Source organism: Macrosteles quadrilineatus, unplaced genomic scaffold (assembly GCF_028750875.1).
Source record: "Macrosteles quadrilineatus isolate MER2022 unplaced genomic scaffold, UCM_ALF_1.0 Scaffold_2__2_contigs__length_208266976, whole genome shotgun sequence".
Lineage (NCBI taxonomy): Eukaryota > Metazoa > Arthropoda > Insecta > Hemiptera > Cicadellidae > Macrosteles > Macrosteles quadrilineatus.
Genome location: NW_026542595.1, coordinates 94,077,387 through 94,098,559, shown reverse-complemented (window position 1 = coordinate 94,098,559; position 21,173 = coordinate 94,077,387). Strand labels below are relative to the sequence as shown.

General features: G+C 34.1%; 1 protein-coding gene across 3 annotated transcripts in view; it reads left to right on the top strand.

Annotated features, from left to right (window-relative positions):
• Positions 1-17,971, top strand: part of LOC128985956 (LIM domain only protein 3-like) — an 85,069-nt gene extending 67,098 nt beyond the window's left edge. For 2 of the 3 annotated variants that reach the window (XM_054405963.1, XM_054405962.1), the window contains exons 3-7: positions 7,946-8,061; positions 10,052-10,274; positions 12,763-12,888; positions 14,169-14,310; positions 16,092-17,971. In XM_054405963.1, coding sequence (XP_054261938.1) covers positions 7,962-8,061; positions 10,052-10,274; positions 12,763-12,888; positions 14,169-14,310; positions 16,092-16,184 — 684 coding nt within the window. In that variant the 5' untranslated portion in view covers positions 7,946-7,961 and the 3' untranslated portion in view covers positions 16,185-17,971. The remainder of the gene's footprint in view (positions 1-7,945; positions 8,062-10,051; positions 10,275-12,762; positions 12,889-14,168; positions 14,311-16,091) is intronic. The other variant, XM_054405964.1, reaches the window with a different exon arrangement.
• The last annotated feature ends 3,202 nt before the right edge of the window (positions 17,972-21,173 follow it).

The following is a 21,173-nucleotide window of genomic DNA, read 5'->3' as shown; positions in this document are numbered from 1 at the left end:
CCATATTTATCAAATTCCGAATAAGGATTCGTGATAAGAAAAGTAAACTGGCTTAGAAAAGTTCTCAAAAAGGTTTTTAAAGTTTAAATGTCATTTTAAATAACCAAGCAATTAATTTAAATAATCGTCAACAAGAAACTTACTGGGTTCGTAAACTGCAACCAAAACGTTTGGCCAAACCTGCATTAAAATGTGGCTATGATGTCACACTTATTTAGCCACTTTATACATCCACGGTGGTTTCTGGAACGTGACCGAGCACAGGATTAGTACAATAGTTTCCAAACGGCAATCCCCGCCTTTAAAAATGGTTTTAAGCAATGTTTATCTCTTGACCCGGTGGTTCAGAACCCAGACTTAAGGTCTACACCCGAGGAAATAAAGGCTAACCAAACAGGGGTTTTCTGTACCGTAGAAATACCTACAAAATCCATACAATAGTTTCAACACATTGTCTTAGATTTTACTTAAATACTCCGTGCTTATGTGTGTGTACACGTCTGTGTGTATGTGTTTGTGTTCGTGTGTGTGTTTGTGAGTACACGTCTTGGTGTATGTGTGTGTGTTTGTGAGTACACGTCTGTGCGTATGCGTGTGTGTTTGTGTGTACACGTGTGTGTGTATGTGTGTGTGTTCGTGTGTGTGTTTGTGAGTACACGTCTGTGTGTATGTGTGTGTGTTAGTGTGTACATGTCTGTGTATATGTGTGTGTGTTTGTGAGTACACGTGTGTGTGTATGTGTGTGTGTTTGTGAGTACACGTCTGTGTGCGTGTAAGCACCGATGTATGTTGTCGCCACCAACCTCGTCTTGTCACTTCAATTAAACCGTTTATTTCGCTTATGAATATGAAATGAGCAGAGATTGCCGTCTTTACACAAGAGTTCAATTAAAAGTTCGATTAAGTGCAATCACTACGCTGTATAACAGGCTGGATCAGCTCTCTCCTTTAAATTGTTCCACTCTTATCATTTACTCCATTATCCAGACTTACCGCCTCGGTGTATTTCCTGTCGAAAGAAATCAACGTAGACACTTAGTTTATGATTCGTATGATTTTTACCGAACATTCAATACGTAAATTATACGAAATTATTGAAGATTTTAAAGATTATGACTGTTTTAAAATAATATTCTTTTGTTAACAAGGATGTTCCAGAGAGAACATTTCCATTGATGTAATTTTCATAAATGTATTTCATCAATTAATTTTTTAGTAATTGTTCAATATTCAGGCCAATAAAATTTATTTAAACCTGATTCATCATTTATAAACACTCTGTACTGTGATGTGATGGGTACGCCTTTAAGACGCATTTCAACCAAAAAAGAATGGGAGATTAGTCACATACATAATGTATAAGCGTGCCACTACAAGACAATTCCTAAAATCCCCATGATCAAGGTATTTCAGCATCTGGGGTACATTACATCAGTTGGATCCTTATTCGAATAATTCAAACTCTATTGTCTTTGGGGGCGAGCACAATAGCCAATCAGGTACTGTTCCTAAAATATAGTATTTATAAACACAATTTTTCACGAAAGAAAATTGTTTCATAATGTCCGTAAAGTTCAATTTTTTTCCACGTACAAATAAATGCGGATACAGTCCTCAAAAACCATAACATTTCAAGTCTTATTACATACAGTTTGAAATTTAAACTGAAATGTACCTGAAAGAGGAGGATTGTCAACTTCAAATCACGAACAAAACACCAGCTGAAACATAAACTAATCAACGTAACAATAATGGTTTGAAGAGAGACTAATTTAGTAACGAACAGCATTGATAGTTAACGAACGCAAAACCGCAGAACGCTGCGATAGGCCGAATGGCAACTGGGTAATTAAATAAATAATTGCACCACGCCAAAGAACGTGGCGGAATATTCATGAGCAAATGAACAATAACGGAGTTAATTAAGGAGGAATGCGGTGAATAATTGAATGGCGTTGATTACACAGAGATTTGTATCGTTTACAACGCGATTGATCTGTCAAGAGCTTCAAGGTCTGTTGGAAAAGATGGAAAGGAAATCGACATACAAAACGGTTAGGTGTAGAAAAAAAGACCAGGTATGTCCACAAACTCTGGTGGTGTCCAAAAAAGCACACCACCACTGACCTGACCTAACCTAACCTAATGTAACTAAACCTTACTGAGGTACTTTATTGCTACAACAACTATGTAATCACAGTCCAGTGTGTTCCATGCATAACTAAGCTGCACACATGTTAGGGGAAAAGCCTGATAAAATAATGTAATGTTGACAACAATCCTGAACCTACCAAAACGTTGACGCATAACCTAACCTAGCCTTACCCAACTACACCATGGCTCATTAGAACAAAGTAGACTTAGTTTGAATTTTGCATTGTCGATTTGACCCAAAAGATAAAAACTACTTAACAAGAAAATTAAACCTGGAATCTACTATGATGTAAGTTTACTATTATAATATAAACGTTGAATGGTCATTTATATTTCCCTGATATAACAAATGAGTCAATTACACGTATAAAACCTTCCCACAAATAGACATAAAACGCACCTTAAAACAAGCTCAATATATTCCAATGAGATAAAAGTATTCTTGTAGCATTTTTTTGTCAATTTCCTAGTTTAATACCAAGCAACCTTGAAAACCTACCATTAAACTGCATTCACCTTAGCCATTAAATTTTTTAAGATTGAAATAAAAAGAGACTAAGAGTTTTGTTGACCTAAGTGGTTTAATTATTGCTTTATTATTCATTGTGACCCTTGGTTGGAATATGTTATTAAATTAAATAAAATGGTAAATAATTAAATAAATAAATGCTTTATTTATTTATAAATCTACAGTTGTTTCATTCCTTAGAATTTCATCCACATCATCCTTAGTATGCAACCACATCATCAATGTATTATACATTGTGGTATGTCAATAGTTCCTTTAAAAACTGTCACAATCACAGTGACAGAGTCAGTTTTATTTATTCAGTAGCCTGCATTTAATCAGTTTTATCAAAATGTTTAATCCCATTTTAACTATAATATCAAAATTGCAAGTTTCAAGTATTGTGATTGTGGCAGGTTTTTAAAGGATCTATTTACATATCACAATCTATTGTGGTTAACCGCAATCAATACATTGACGATTTGGTTGCATACAAAATGACCTGATGAAGTTTTAAGGAACGAAACAACTGTGGTTGAATAATGTAATCATTTAATTTTATAAATTTTATTGCATACGCGATCCCTGCATCGCCATATACAGAAGTATCAGTCTGAAGGTAACATTGTCTTAAGCTTTGGAAATGTTTCCAACAACGTAGTTTATGTTTCGATTCAGACGTATCACCTGAAGATCGCATCCCAGCAATATCGATACTATTGTCAGAAACCGACAGGAGCTAGCAAAACAACAAGCCTGATTGAAATTATATATGGCGGAGTATTTTGTGAATTGTGACTGGAACACAATTGGCAATTTTCCGACTCACTTGGCCCGTCACTTGCCGTCAGTTCCCGTGATGCTCAGCGCGTCTGACGTCAGTTCCCGTGATGCTCTGCGGGTCTGACGTCACCAAGCCTCACAAGATACATGCGTCTAACCATCTAAGACGTCATATCTGTAAACAAAGCTGACCTTTGCCTGTATTCGGCGACAAAGTTAACAACAATGATCACGTAGGTGTACTAGGTACACGTCGAACAGTAAATTACAATGTTGATGTGAATTTCCATTAGTAATAATACTTTTATTATTAATAATATGTCGATTCCTTAGTCTGATTTTGCTCATAAAACTGAAGTGTTTTAAAGTATTGGCTTAAAGTAGTTTTTCTCTAACTAAGTGAGAAGGATGAATTGAGCATACGATTTGATCAAGATTGGCGAATTTGACCAGGTCACTTCATTAAGACACCTACGTACCTATTTTATAATTCTGAACCAAATTGAATGCAGAGTGATAGGAAGAAGAAGAAATAAGACAGAATAAGACAAAATTAGAAAAGATTAAATTTAATGCAACGCTTTTTTACCTACAATTACCTACAAGATTATCTGTTTATTTGTACCATTCATTAAAGTTCCAATAATCATGGACTGCTGGGTTTACGTTTAACATCGTAATTGTATTGACCTTTGTCAGGATTGAGCCGGCAACCTTTTACATTTTTCATTATCACTATAAACACTCAGCCACCTGCTTAAAAATATATATAAATCATTTAAAATAAATAAATATTAATTTAAATGACACGTATTATTGGAATGCATCATTTCCCACTACGCAATTTAAAATCTACAAACTTTAACCAAGAAACGACTACATACAATTCTACCTACTGCAATCCACAAAAATGAATTTGTAATAAGCTCGAATATACATTTGTCAAAACTACACCCACGCACAAATAACTTGGACAATATTGCTCATAAGTACGGACGAAATTAAAAAGCGATGAAGTAATACGACCCCAAAGATATTGGTTTTCGTTGAGATTTATATTGAATCAATGTGTAGAGGTAATATGAGTTGGCGACACAGGCTGGCTTGGCAATAAGGCGGTGAAGAATGCGCAATATACTGGACAAGTTATTCAGATATACGTTATATTGGTGTGAGTGATATTGCCTTCTGGAGTGACCGCTTCTTGGTTTATTGGATCGCCGACACGCCGTCATATGGCCGCCTCCCACTCTAATGTCTAGTGGCTAATTCGTTTACAAGAGGTTCAAGATTAGTAGTGTGGAGAGGTTGCTACAATATGTTAAAACACATGATGGATAAATATTGTTTACCTCTTACTCTAATATCTGCAGCAGTAGTTAATAGTTAATTATAGGTCGAAGATGACATGTCATTAATCAATTAATAAATAATGTTGCGTTAGATATCCTTGAATGATATTGTTAATGTAACGAGACTGAAAAATCTGAGAAGTATACAAGTTAATTATTTTTATGTAATTTTTTCTTGTGGTAATAGAATTAGCTTTCCTCGTTCCTTTGACTATTGTACAATTGTACAACTACACATTCCATCCCCATGTTAAAGTTGACGCCAGTTTTTTTTTAATTTTTTTTTTTTTTTTTTTTTTTATCAAAATCGTCATTTGATATGAGCCACAGATTTTGCTGATCTAAATTAAAAATTTTGTCGAATCAAGCTCAAGTTTTTTTTTCTCGAAACAAGCTTTTTTTGTCAAGTCGTAATAGAATGACTTATTGTGAGCTATAACAAGTGTTGTGACCCATGAACTTGGTCTACTGCCCCATAAATTAGTGTTACTACACAAATTAATGTAGAAACTAGAATAGTATACACTAGCACTAGCGTATTCTGTGACTGGCTCACACAACTATGTTATTTTTCAATTAATTCACGTCAGCAAGTCCATATAGATGGGATGTCTACTTCAGTAACCAATATTCAATGCTAATTCTCCGTGTAAAGTTTAGATCAGTAGTCAATATTTTTGCAAATTATAAAAGATAATTTAAGCATCTAAAAAAAATGCTTGATTTATAAGCGTATAGCTTATTTTCACTGATATTGGCTTAGAAATTAATACTAAAAACTCGAATTATCACATGACCACCTGTCCTATCTGATTATAATCTCTTGGATATTTCGAGCTAATTTGTTTAAAAGAGGCTAAAGATAGTTTCGAAAATGTAGTAAGTTGGTAATGTGTAACAATATATAGTGAGTCATAATTAATGAAGACTCACCATATGCCGGCAACACCATTCGTTTCCAATTAGTGTTGTTAATTGGCAAAAAGTCTTTTAGACTCTTTGTTAAAGATGACTCAGAGGTGGATGATATACAAAAACATCGTATTTAAAATGAACCTTTAGTTTTGAAACGATCGGTTATCGAACCAAACCTAGGATAACCTCACGGTAATCTAGGTATATCAACCCTACATTCAGTTTAAAGGTTCCATTAATCAAATTGCTTCTCAAACGAGGGGAACATGTGACAAGCGTCTTTCCTTTATCTTTCGAACTTTTTGATGCTTTTAATGTTATTGAATTAGGATAAAATGAAACTTTTCATATCAAAGTTCTTTTGAGGCTGACCATTTTAAAGAGTACGATCTTGTTGTGTAAAATGTAAGCTCAAACAACTATTGTATCTATCGGTTCATATAGTTTACAGTTCACAGTTCTATTCACGTGTTCTGTACTCCTCGTGGGAACTAGACCCCGTGGACGAGCTGCGTCATTCTCGACACTTTTTCTTTCGCGTGACGAATCCGGAAACTTTTTGCGCATCTGATTTCTATCACTTGAACACGGATCCGGTCGCTGGTATTCCTGAATCAATTTCAATCGGTCACGTGAAGTACATAATTTCCTATTTATTTTTTCTATTGAATAAATTTTTTTAAGTCAAGAGAAATTAATTTTGCTGTACATGAAAACTGTCCAGTTTTTATAGACTTATGGTAATTCTATATTATCGTTAAACTATGAATTTCATTTAGGAAATTTTAGTTTATTTTGCATAATGTACATGGACTACCTAGTCGTCATAGCGGAATTATTTGTATGAGGCCTATGTTGAAATCTCTATAAAGTGTATGGATTTTTACAGATGTAACATGGCTGTTTGGTTCAGAACCCATAAAAAAATTGAAAAATATTGTTTAGTTTGAGGTAAGGATATTTCTCTCTGGACTGGAAACCCTCTGAATCAACTTACCATAAAATCAGTACTGTCATAATGATATAATTTAAAATAATTTATTTTAATACACTAGATTATAAACAAAATCAAAATCAATAGGTCTCTTGGAGGGGTTATTCCGTTGCGAAGTTTACTAAATACCATACAAAAGCAAAATCGAACAGTTTTTAACATTTCTAAAAATGTTGTAAGAATAATCAAGAAACACATAGCAACACTTTAAAATCGTCCTCAATAAATCAATTTCAAATTTATCAGGCAACAATTTAAAAATTAAGCTTTAAATTTCAATAAACTAACTAACCAGGATGCCGTTTAAACTGTATTTACTTGTCAGTGAAACTAATAAACACGCAAATAGCACGTGTGTTTTCCTACTATGGTGTTTTCCTAGGTGACAGGTATTTCCAAAAGCTCGACATTCAGGTGATCAGCTGTTTTATCAGCTGTTATCACACAAACTACGAATGATGTTTTGCCATCTGAACAATTGTGTTCTTCACATATTTGACTAACTTCTATTGTCTCGTTGAAAAGCAGCTGAGTATATTGTGATTCTGTGTAAAAATAACCATTTGTTAGATATGCTGGCATTTTTATTGTTTTAGAAGATAATAAGAATAGGGTGAAAATTTGACCTGAAAAGTTTATTTCTTAAAACCCTACCTATAAAACTATATCAAATGAAATGTTGACTATGATCTTCTTATTTTGCTTAACCGTTGAACAAAAATCGTGTATAAACATAAATGCTTATTTGGTGTGATTAATTTGGACTTAAACTACTTTATTTCTTTAACAGAGGGTAACTTTAAAGTATTAGTAATTTTAAAGTGATGCTATTTCTAGGCTCAACAATTATGTATATTGATGTTTGTCACCTTTCTCTGACCAACAGTTTTTTTTTTTTTTACACCAAAAAGTAAAAGCTGAACGACACACATACAAATATTAAATAAAAACACGGTACAAATAAATGAACAATCTTGTCCCTTTTTTGAGTATTTTAATGCATTTCAGTTAACTTTTTGAAGTTTTTAAGGGCAGGTGAAAAAAAACTTTGAGTTATGGAACTAACAGAATGGGAATAACTTGTGCAACAATAACTAGTTTTTGAAATATTTGTATTGCAACAATAATAATAGGTTTCACACAATTTCAATATACATTTTTATATACACGGTGTTAATGATGGTATTATAGTCAAGAACTGTAATACAATTTATGTCTAACAGTGAGTGTTTGTTCCAGACACGAACGGATACAAATGAAACATGGATATCAGGAGGTGAAGGGCAGATCGCCCCTGGAAGTCAAGGGACAGACCGCCTTGGACATGCTGAGTACGGCGGACACAGTAGCCACAGGTGAGTTTTGAAATCTGTCAACCCTATATAAAATAGATTTGTAGTAAGGTGTAGGGTGGCATAGCTGTGTGTGTATTTTTATACTATTTCTGGGTTTAGTATGGAACTGGTATTGTGCATTACTTCTGGCTGCACGTGGTTTAAAGAATTATCACATGGATACACTTTTTAAGTAATTGGCGGGATTTTAACAAGGAACATCTTGTACCGAAGCCCCGCTCTCTGCAACTAGACCCGATGTCCTGCGGTATAATATTATGTGATAGAAATATTTGCTTGAGCTAGGTGTTTTTTGCCTAACCTTCGATAGAAAAATATGTCTTTTGATCAGGGCTGGGTGTCCAGACTTCTCCGAACAGTAGGTAGGTTGAGCAATAGATGTTCTGCCTTTAGTTTAAGCTCTTAACTGTGCTTTTGGAAAGGAGATAAGGTTGAGACGGTAAAAAGTGAATTGCAATATATATTTTTTTCAGGAAAGGGAATTGATATTCTGGTGGTATTTAGAAGGTGCAAAAAGCTGTATATTATATTTTTTGTGTGTTTATGACGAGTTTTGGCCATCACTGGGCAAAAATAAAGGTGAGCGAAGCATACAAACAACCTTTATAAATGATATTTGTGTTGAGAAATTACCCAAAACGTTTTTGTTACATCATCAAGCAGTTCATTTATGTAAGCCTACTCGTACTCTAGATTGGAATAGACTTTAGAATTGGAATAAGAGTCATCAATTATTCAATTAAAATATACCGTTATGAAACTCTCGTTTTATTAAATATACAACAACGTTTTCATGTTGTGTGTTGTTTTTGCCTGAATCACTGTGATATAATATTCAGTATATGAGGTTACATTACCAATACATCGCCAAGTGATCCATGTTAGTTACAATTACATGGATCAAGGTAATGTAACCTCATATACAGGGTTAGTAAAAAGTGTGGAGACCCCCTGTTATTTTTTTAACAGCCCATACTAGAAAACTAAGCTCGGCACACCTTTATGGCATGTTATGAAGTACTTTATGGCGTAACCGCCATTTGGTGTACATCCCCAAAATGGGGGATTTTGGGGGAAACTCAAAAATTTCAAATACAAAGACCCATCGAGTGACCCCTCATTTTGAAGGTCCTAGTAACATCAACGCAAACTAGAGGTCTCTATCTTAATCCAGTAAAAAATGGCAGCAAATTGAAATTCTCAGAAGTTAAATTTAACTTACAGCTTTCCAAGTCTGGAGACCCGTGTATATTTTGTAACGGCTCACACTAGGAAAACTAAATTCTACACACCTTTTTGGCATGTTATGAAGTACTTTTTAAGCCTAATAGCCACTTGGTTCTCAAACTCAAACTGGGGGATTATGGGGGAAACTCAAAAGTTTTCAACAATAAGCTCCATTGAGTGACCCCTCTTTTTGAAGGTGATAAAAGAAAACTAACAATGCAAACTAGAGGTCTCTATCTTAACACAGTAAAATATAGCAGCCAATGGAATATAAAATTGAAAGTTATTTTTGATTTCTAAAGATTTCAATCAGCTTCCATTTTTTCCTGGATTGACCTAGAAACCTCTCGTTTGCGTTGTTAGTTTTATTTTATCAGGACCTTCAAAATGAGGGGTCACTCGATGGGGCTTATTGTTTAAACTTTTTGAGTTTCCCCCAAAATCCCCCATTTTGAGTTTGAGAACCAAGTGGCTATTAGGCTTAAAAAGTACTTCATAACATGCCAAAAAGGTGTGTAGAATTTAGTTTTCCTAGTGTGAGCCGTTACAAAATATACACGGGTCTCCAGACTTGGAAAGCTGTAAGTTAAATTTAACTTCTGAGAATTTCAATTGGCTGCCATTTTTTACTGGATTGAGATAGAGACCTCTTGTCCGCTACACTCTTTTGTTTATATGCATGTTAAAACGGGGAAGTAGACTTGCGTGGTTATTCATCACACAGCCAGTCACGAACTTCAACCACTTTTCCCCTCTGTCGCAGGAGGTGGTGGTGTAGAGAGGGTGGGCGGAGCCTCTACCGGGGACGTCAAGGAGTGTGCTGGGTGCGGCAAGAGGATCACTGAGAGGTTCCTGCTGAAGGCTCTGGACCTGTTCTGGCACGAGGACTGTCTCAAGTGTGGATGTTGTGACTGCAGACTGGGAGAAGTCGGATCGACTCTGTACACCAAAGCGAACCTTATACTCTGTAAAAGAGATTACCTGAGGTTAGAGATTTTATAATATTGTGTTATATCAACACAACAATAGGGGTTACATGATAGAAAAGCAATCCTTCAAAGATGATAGGTTTTTCAATAGAGGCAAAAGACACAAGAAGGTTGTAGGCTGTAAAACTAATGGAAGAGCAGATAAGATTCTCACAATTCCTAATGTCTTACGTCAAACTGTTGGCCATTCAATTTTTTTCCGGATTGGTCCAAGCGGTGTACACACAAATTAACTAGAGGTATTTTTTTTTGTAAGCTTGTGTAGAGGTAGTAATAATAGAGATCGATGGTAGAGATACGTACAATAGGTAATTAAAGATAGGTATTGAAGATACAATGTTGCAGAGATTGTCGATCAAGTTTAACTCCAAATTAATATATTTTGGCTTGGGGAGCGAGCTGGTGTGGTGTGGTTAGAGCGCGGGACTTCAGTCGTGGAGGACCCGGGTTCAAATCCCGCCAAGTCACCAATGGATTTTATCTAGATGATAATGCCGCAACCCCTAGGCCTAGCCTGAAGTAATGTGAAAAACAATCCCGGGCTCGTACCTAGCGTCCTAGGAAAAAAAAAATAGCTAGGCTGTAATCGGATTCGACGAACCTAACTGACTTAACCTGGAAAGTTACGATCGTGTTTACAATAATTACTTATTCTTAATACATACTGACATTTAGCAATACAGTACTAAATCGCCTTTAAGAGGTTTTATTCTTTTGTAACCTGAAATAAAAAATTTTCACCCTTTGGTGCGTTTTTCTGATGTAATAATCAAATCATTTAACACATTCACCACCAATGTGTCAGTACTATACATATAGAAGGGGTGTGACGCCGGTAGTGAACCTGTTAAAAATAATAGTTCGTATGCCCAATTGGCAACTGTATTTACACACCTGAACACTTGCTCATTCTTTTTCCCAACCATTATTATTTGTTATGGTTGATTTTATAATTTGTCAGTTTATTATGTACAAATAATATAGTAATTTGAATCAAGTGTTAGTATTTTATACAGTTTGCAGTTCTTGTTTTCGTTGCTAAGCTTGATCTAAGATTTAATTGTTCATTTCTGTTTTGTTGTTAGTTCAAATTAAAATGTTAGAGTGTGTGTTGAAAATTAATAGCTCTCTGAATAATCGTAAGTGTTTATAAAGAATTTAAATCAAAGTTTTTATGTGATTCCAACATTATACCTTTTGATGTAAACTCGTTTTAATATGTTATACAAAGACACTTTATTTAATATGTACCCACGTCGCCCTATACAGAATTGTTTAATTTTATTGAATGTTAGATGTCAAACCAATTTTTTTTGACAATTTTATTGTGACACTTAGAAAATTAGAAGACAAGAATGATCAACTTGGTTTTTAAATTGAACTATAACAAACACTCATGATTGGAAATTGTCTGAAGCAAACTGAATTGTTGATATGGGTTTCTTTCACAACCCGTCCTACTTGGTCAAATGAATTTTGTTTGACCTACATCCAAAGTTGACTTGACTGATGTTGGTTTTGCGAAAGTAAAACAATTTCTATATAGATTCAAAACGATTGATTAACATACAGTGAATATACATTAAAACTTTTAAATTAAAACCTTATTCGGTAGTAGTATCACCATTATATCACTTAATTGTGGCAGTAATAAACAGTTGGAGTCAACGTATGAAATAAATGGTCCTTTTTAGTTTATTTGCAGTGACGAACATCGTTTTTGGCTAATTTAATCTATAAATAAATCGCACATGTAAAAGTAAAAACAGACCTCGTTACTTATTACTTACAATTCTTATTTATATTGCACTAGTAGCTTAATCTGTGCTTTTCAAAGATAAGAGGCGTAGTAAATGAATACTGCGTTCTTTAAATTTATTGAAATTTATTAAACTCACCCCTGGTTGTAGTGGCAAAACTCATTTAACACGTAGTTTTGTAAATCTCAAATTTACCATGTTGTTTTCTTTTATCCAATCATCTGTGCCACAGAAAGAATTACAATGACTTTAATTAAATAGTTTAAAATAAAACCATTGCAAGTTGACTTCTCATGATGTTATAAAACATGGAGCCTTTTTGCTTGTTGATTAGCTTTAAGTTCATAAGCTATCTTTAGATTGTGACTAAATAAGTATATTTTTAATTTGGGGGTTACTCTTAGTTTATAGTACCAGAGGACAATCCAATAGTTCAAATCGTTCGTTAAGTTACTTAAATAATAAACAATAAAACAATAAGTACTAAACAAGCGCCATCTGCTAATTTGGTCAAAATATACCTTTCAGTTTTCATGGATTACGAATCTGTAAAGAAGAAGTTTAGTCATTTTCTAAATTCAAACTAAATAGATCAACATTTCAAAGATTGTGATCAACGTCAAATCAACACGGAAATAATGTAAGAACTTACGACATTTTGTAAATATTTATCATTTTTGTCTTAGATATCTTTATGTATTGTCATGTTCTGTTGAACGTTGCAGGTTATTTGGAACGACGGGGTACTGCGCCGCTTGCAACAAGGTCATTCCTGCGTTCGAGATGGTGATGCGGGCCAAGAGCAATGTTTACCACCTCGAGTGCTTCGCCTGTCAACAGTGCAATCACAGGTGATCATCTTTACTTCAACACATTGTGTAGTTGTCTACCAGCAGTCACTCATAACGGGATCACTGTAATATAACAGTGATGAACTTTGTCTTCGTATTTTAAGCTGAATATGCATGCCTAGTGTAGAATGAAGTTGGCGGTCTGTGTATCTTTGTTAAATAGGATCACATGTCTGGGCATTTATTAAAAGTCCATCGTTCAAGGTCAAACTATAAAAAAGCTCTTGATATTTCTCAGGACCGATTCGACGACCTGTTGAATGGTCGAACACTAAACCTCAGCTTCCAAACGTGTTTTCCAATGTTGCATATAGCCTAACTGGATAGCACAGTTGAGTGCTCGCCTGGTAATCGGAAGACAACGGTTCCATTTTCACAAAATTCAGAAGAACCTAGCTATCCTACATAACAATTCAACTCTTACTAAAATAATTCTAGGTAAAGAAGCAGCTGGTGTTAGTCTGTACAGTAAAATAGCTGCATACATAATATTGTTCTATCCTTCATTCATCTTTAAATACATAAATGAAAAGATCTCTTGGTGATTAACTCTCAACGAGTGTAGTGTTGAAAGTATTAAATCTTTTTTAATAATACTTGTTTTCGAATACTTACACATGTATGTTTATTTAGATAGTTATTATCTTATTTAACTATGAGTAATAAAGGCTATTTACACATTTATATTGAAGATACTCATCAAACACAAAACGATACACAATAAAGCAACGGACATGTGCATTGATCATTAAAAACACAGAAAATGCAAACATGAATTACTTAAACTGTGTAGACCTTGTCGTCAGTGAACAGCAAACTTCCAACTGCATGCTGCAGATTTGCTGCTGTTAAGCTTGTGACTTGATTTTAGGCCTCCTTGGTTTTCATGTTAATTTAGATTAAATGTTTTTGATTTTAACTGTGATTCAATTCATGATGACAACCACAAATGAATTTTATATTTGTACAGTCTCGCCGGATGATGTTAAAATAGTAACAAAACATATGGTAATTGATTACATTAGGGATCTGCGAGTCATGGTTTTTAGCCTGTATTAATCCTATATTTAGCTATATCTTGGATATATCTTTCTTCCTTATGACTTCTTTCAAATCCTAAGAATGAACACAAAACAACGTGAAACTAGGCACAGAATGTAAATAGCAGTAGTATTTTACCAGTGGCAGGTAGTGTCAAACTACAGTATATGTATGTTGGTAGACGTAGTTGTTTGATACTCGCTCTGAACTTTCTAGTCTAATATGATGGTAATTTGCAGGTTCTGTGTGGGAGACAGGTTCTATCTATGTGACAACAAGATACTGTGCGAGTACGACTACGAGGAGAGACTGGTGTTCGCCAACATGGCATACAACCCCTCCAGTCTGGCGCATATTAGAAGGCAAGTCGGTAACCTACAGGTAACTTGAATGTTAAATACACAATAGATCGTTCTCAAGTAATTATATTTATCGCACATTAAATTGTGTTGATAACAGTACAGTTCAGTCACACTTTTAAACCAACTTCTTTCAATTTTAGTGGAAGGAATGTTGGTAAATTGGGACGAATTTCAGAGAGATCAAAATCTATTTTTTATAAAAAGTGCTGAGAATAAAAACTTCTCCCGTACAAAAATGGTTTGCATATTTTATATCGGTCTTTGCTAAATACTTAAGTCTCCATATAAAACAATGCAATTTGAAAAAAAAAAAAAACTAACAATATGCGTAGAACACAATCAAAGAGATTTTGAACCTCTTGGGTCTTTTCATGCCAGAACGTGTTGCAGAGTAAGTAGGCAGGTAAGGGTGATTCTCTGATATATGTTACATCCAAGGAGAGACCATTTAGTCAGCATATTGTTTTGATTTTTGTTATGGCCAGAGAGAGATAATGTAGTCAGCGTATTCTGATTCTTCAATCTGTGTTACAGCCAGGGAGAGACCATGTAGCCAGCATATTCTGATTCTCCGATCTCTTGTACATACAGGGAGAGACCATGTTGCCGGCATATTATGATTCTATGATCTCTGTTACAGCCAGGGAGAGACCATGTATCCGGCATATTATGATTCTCTGATCTGTTACAGCTAGGGAGAGACCATGTAGTCGGCATTTTATGATTCTATGATCTCTGTTACAGCCAGGGAGAGACCATGTATCCGGCATATTATGATTCTCTGATCTGTTACAGCTAGGGAGAGACCATGTAGTAAGCATTTTATGATTCTACGATCTCTGTTACAGCCAGGGAGAGACCATGTATCCGGCATATTATGATTCTCTGATCTGTTACAGCTAGGGAGAGACCATGTAGCCAGCAAATTATGATTCTCTGATATCTGTTACATCCAAGGAGATACCATGTTGCTGGCATATTATGAATCTCTGATCTCTGTTACAGCCAGGGAGAGACCATGTTGCCAGCATATTCTGATTCTCTGATGTCTGTTACAGCCAGGGAGAGACCATGCAGCCAGCATATTCTGATTCTCCAATCTCCGTTACAGCCAGGGAGAGACCATGTTGCCAGCATATTCTGATTCTCTGTTGTTTGTTACAGCCAGGGAGAGACCATGTATCCAGCATATTCTGATTCTCCAATGTCTGTTACAGCCAGAGAGAGACCATGTTGCCAGCATATTCTGATTCTCTGTTGTTTGTTACAGCCAGGGAGAGACCATGTATCCAGCATATTCTGATTCTTCAATGTCTGTTACAGCCAGAGAGAGACCATGTTGCCAACATATTCTGATTCTCTGTTGTTTGTTACAGCCAGGGAGAGATAATATAGCCAGCATATTCTGATTCTCTGTTGTCTGTTACAGCCAGGGAGAGATAATGTAGCCAGCATATTCTGATTCTCTGTTGTTTGTTACAGCCAGGGAGAGATAATGTAGCCAGCATATTCTGATTCTCTGTTGTCTGTTACAGCCATGGAGAGATAATGTAGCCAGCATATTCTGATTCTCTGTTGTCTGTTACAGCCAAGGAGAGACCATGTAGCCAGCATATCCTGATTGTCTGATATTTGTTACAGCCAGGGAGAGACCATGTAGCCAGCATATTCTGATTCTCTGATCTCTGTTACAGCCATGGAGAGACCATGTAGCCAGCATATTCTGATTCCCTGATATTTGTTACAGCTAAGTAGAGACCACGTAGCCAGCATATTCTGATTCTCTGATGTATGTTACAGCCAGGGAGAGACCATATAGCCAGCGCTGTGCCGCGGGAAGACGGGTCCAGCGGCTACGGCAGTCCAGACTCTGATACCCTCGAAACTCAGTGAAAACTCGTGCGTCTCTTGACGGGACTGCACTCCGTCGAGGGACACGACACGAGTTTAAACAAACAACGAACTCATAAGTTACACTAGTAGTTACACCTGACTTTTCAGTTTTTGTTATTTACCCATTAGAATGTACGATATTATGTTTGACATACTTTTTGGTGTTACGTTTTGATTGTTATAAACATCGTAAAATAAATACAAAGTATAGTATTTTTTCCAAATTCATTGAATGTTTCGATGGAAAAATATGACTTTAATAATTTATGTTGGACGTACACAAATCATGAATTGAATCTGTTTACAATATTATGCTAACGATTCTAGATGGTAAAAAATAATGAATAATGTATATTTATAATGTCATAAACCAATAGTGAGCCATTTATTTGATTAAACTGCATAAGCTGTTTTGCTTTTATTTAAAGTTAATAGTTTCTTGCTACATAATATTGGACGACATAACGCAAGAAAACGTTGTGACCTCTGCAATTTGATTTTACTTGAAAACCTTAATTTGTTACCAAAACCAACACAACTATGGAATTATCTGAATGACATCTTATTTATTAGCATATTTAGTAAAACAGTCAAAAAGTGGCTTTTTAAAACAAATTTTGAAAATATGTCTGTAATATATACTATTATATTATAGTATTCTGTTAGAATTTTTACCTTTTTCAAATCAAGAACTATGGAAGGACTACAAATGCAGATTTTATCATATCAAAAGCTAGTCATCAATTAATTACAAATGGATATAGATAATTTAAAAAATACTAACTTATATTTTATCAACCGATTTTGCTCTAAGCCCCTATATTACTTTCATTTGTTCATTGACTGTAATAAATCACGAACGTTATTGTAACGCCAAATGTATTTGACTTCTTCAGCTTTGTAAATATGCTTAGCCTGTAAGTTAATTGTAAATTGTGTAATATGTAAATTGTCATTTTTGTATAAAATGTTAATGTAGTTTTATGTAAATACAAAACAATAGAAATATCTTCCATAGCAATGTAGACAAATGTAAATTTTACTATTTTAGATAATGTAAATTGTTAAATAAAAGTTACCACTTTTTAGATTCTTTTGTATGTACTAAATGTGTTGAAAATTAAAAAGAGTAATTGTAATTTTACACTAACTCTTCTTTGCTGTTGTATACAATTGTTTTCTTACTTAAACAACATTAGATAGTGTTATTGTAAGATTTGTGAACACTCCAGAACCAAGAGAATAACTTAGTAATAAACAAAATCAGAGTTTAAAATGTATCATAATAAATCTAAAAATAACTTTAACAGTATACGTTTTGATTTATATTTATATTAAAAACCTGGCATGCAAATAAATGGCGCTTGAAATCTGATTGTAGCAAAAGAAATACGATTTGGTGAACAAATATTTAAAAGGAAAAAGCATTTTAAGCTTATTACAACTATTACTCTACAAAACAATTTTATAGTTATTATTTTTCTCCCCAACATAGTCTTCAAATGCACTGATTATATTATATATATTTGTTCATTTCATTTAATATTCTATTAATGTGATATGCTGTAAATCAAGCTATTATTTTATCACAATCGTTTGTTATGTTTAAATATTGATAAAACAAAACGTTTTATTTATTATTGTTTTCAAGACTACTTTCAAACCAATGCCTAGTCTTACTTGATGCCAAAATGTTAGGTCTAGGATAGTTTTAAGTCTCGGTTAAATTTACGAGTTATAATTGACCATTGTTCGACAAATGTTAATGTATACGAATACAAGTTTCTAAGAAAAAGTTTGGTCGTTTTATTATCCATTGAGAATACTTATACCATATAATAAACATACTCCTCATAGAATTGCCATTGTTATGGATCAGCTGATGTTATTCTGGTTTTAGTTTCGCCTGTAGATAAATTATTGTTGTTTACTGTGTTTTTCTATTTAACACAAAGTCACCATCAGCTTAATCAAAGGAAGACAAAGGTGTTTTGATTTAAAATGTCCATTGTATAGTCTGAAATATGAAATCTGCTAAACTTTGAGCAAATATCCATAAAGAAGCGAACTACAAATTTTTTCTCCCCAAGAATAACATGGGATTTTTAAATTTACCGTTTTTTTTATATTTCCTCCGAATCCTTCAATCCTACAACACCGATACATAAAACTATTCGTTTTAAAGCTTTTACACGGTGGTTGAGAATTTATGTGCATGTTTAAGGGTAAACATGAGACAACAAATTTGGAAAATTGTCAACAATTTTACATAAATAAACATGAGAACGAATATTTTCGGCCTCTGTTGGTACCAAAATGAAGAATTAAATCGGTCTCAGGTCTACGTCCTGAAATCAATTTTTTTCAAGCAGGCAAAGTTAGGGCCACACGGCACTTTCATACACTTACACCTGTGGACAGAAATTGAACAAAGAATACTAAAAATGAGGTCTTACAACGCCACCTACGGTACAAGTTTATAAGTAATAGTTTCTTCCTTATTAGGAAATTTGCATAAAGACACAATAATATTTAATTTTTTCTGTGAATCCCAGCTAGCCTTAAAAAAAAGCGAAAACAGTTTTTTGAGCCTCTGTATAATATCAACTTAAAGGAGTATATTCATGGTTATCTGTACCAATTCTAGCTCTCCACACCTCATTGAATCATTGATACCATTGGATACCATTAAAATAAAAAAAGATAAGAAATTGGGTCTTTATGAGAAAATTGCCTGACCCAAGAGAAGCTTTTCAATTACAAGTTTGAATGAGTTTTCTCCCCAGGTTAGATCCGAGTTTTCCAAGTGGTGGTAAAGCTGTTAATAATTTAACTCTATGAAAATTACATAAACAAACAATTTTAAGACTAAACTGTAAGAGGTTTTCATCAATACAATTGTTTTATTTCTATACACTCTGTTGATAAGATTGGGACATATTTATTGAAAACGATTCCTTGTGCAACCTATTTACGAGTGCGGTCCCAAAGTAAGTTCTACTAAAACTACCTAACACTTTCGCAACATCCTATACAACATTCTACAAATACACTACATAATAACTTCTTGATCAGCATCGTACGTGTTATGAAATTACCTGAAAGTACAAAAAATACGCCACCTAACAGTTGTAATAATATATTTACACTTATACTGTTGACTCACAACACGGTAAATACATATTAAAGATGCTAAGTGGTGATCGATTTCGATTGGACGCTCCAATCATCAACAGACCCAATAGGCGAAAAGGAATTGAATTCGCCTATTTGGTCTGATCAAGAGCCTATTAGAAAAACGTCTGATCGAGTGTCCAGTCGAAATCGATCTCCACTTACCATCTTTTGATATGGTTTTATGTATTTATGTAATTTTTTATACTTTTACGATTTATAGTTTGGTGTCTACTTGGTTAGGACGACACGTTTAATATGCCATATAGAACAAGTAAATATACAAATACAAAATAATGAATGAGTTACATAAAATAACAGGTTTTATTCCGTAAATAATGGTTTAATAAATACTTAAACCTAAAGGAGATCAACTTATGGTTATTTTCAAAAATTAACAAGCAATGCATTCTAACCAGTGTGAGTATCTTTCAAAATAATATGAGTTTAGAAACAAAACCTAACCTCATTTAGGGTAACTATTTTAAATAATGAAATCAGTATTATACCAGAAGGTCTATTATTAATGTATTTTTTTATGCAATTGTATAAATTTAAACTCATTAACTCTGAATTATTTTAGATTGTTCACAACGTAATCAATTTTTGAACCATTAAAACTGGTACTTAATCTCGGTAAAATCATGTACACACACTTGAGAATTTGCCATTACTTAGATTGCACTCTTAAATAACTTTTTAAATTACATGAAGTATTAACTAGATATCGCAATATTTTCATTGCTTCCATTCTCAACTGAAACAACGATTTAAATACCTAATAAGAGAATGCAGATTAAATAGATAAATTGCATAATGTGTTTGTTTAAACAGGTGAGTTGCTTGCCAAGTAATTATAGTAGATTGTATATACATAAACAATTGTTGGCTCAGACTGTAGCTTTTCTTAAGCATTAGTATTTGATTTAGAGAAGAATTCACCAGCAATTTTCTTACGAGTCTTGTAATGTACGTATTTGAGTTTGAAATAGATTTTTTTTGCAAGTAAACCTACACATCTCATACTATTATAAATTTTGAAGCCTGAGGCTTGTAAGTGCGATAATGTTAACTATATGTTCTACTCTTATTTTAGGCTATATTTGACATACTTTGCCTTAACCTTTAGTTATAATGCATGAGACCAAGCAATTGTTCATAATAGATCGTTCATAGATAGTTTTCGTTAGATAAAAAATTGTTTTAAAATTAGTTAAATGACAGGAAACAAATAGGAGAAAACAAAATACCCTCTACGAAAATCAAACACAATTAACCTTAAAACTATCTTAAGCTGAAACATAAGGATGATAAAAATAAACTAGCAACCTGTTTCACTTCGGGACTTAAAAATCCGCGACATATTTACTATGGATATATTAAAAAAATGGCCTTACTACAGGAGAATGGATCACTTAATTAAAAATGATATCTGGTGTTGTACCAGTACGCAGCGTACCAGGGCGAAGCCAGGATGGAACCCTTTGCTGACATTGCAAGGAGCCTGAAACCCTTCCGCATGTCCTTGGCTCTTGTCCCTTTGGTGCCTTACTGCGTAATGCAAGACACCATGCTGTAAGAGCAATGATCGCAGAAGAACTACGAAAAAAGGCTGGCAAGTAGTAGAAGAAATACATTACTTCGAAGATGGTGGAACGAACAGAAGATTGGACATTTTAATATATGATACAAAATCTAAAAGTGGAATTGTAATTGATCCAACTATAAGGTTCGAAACATCAACAAATCAACCCCTAGAAGTAGATGAAGAAAAGAGGAAAATTTTTAGTAAATGTGAAACTTATTTAAGAAACA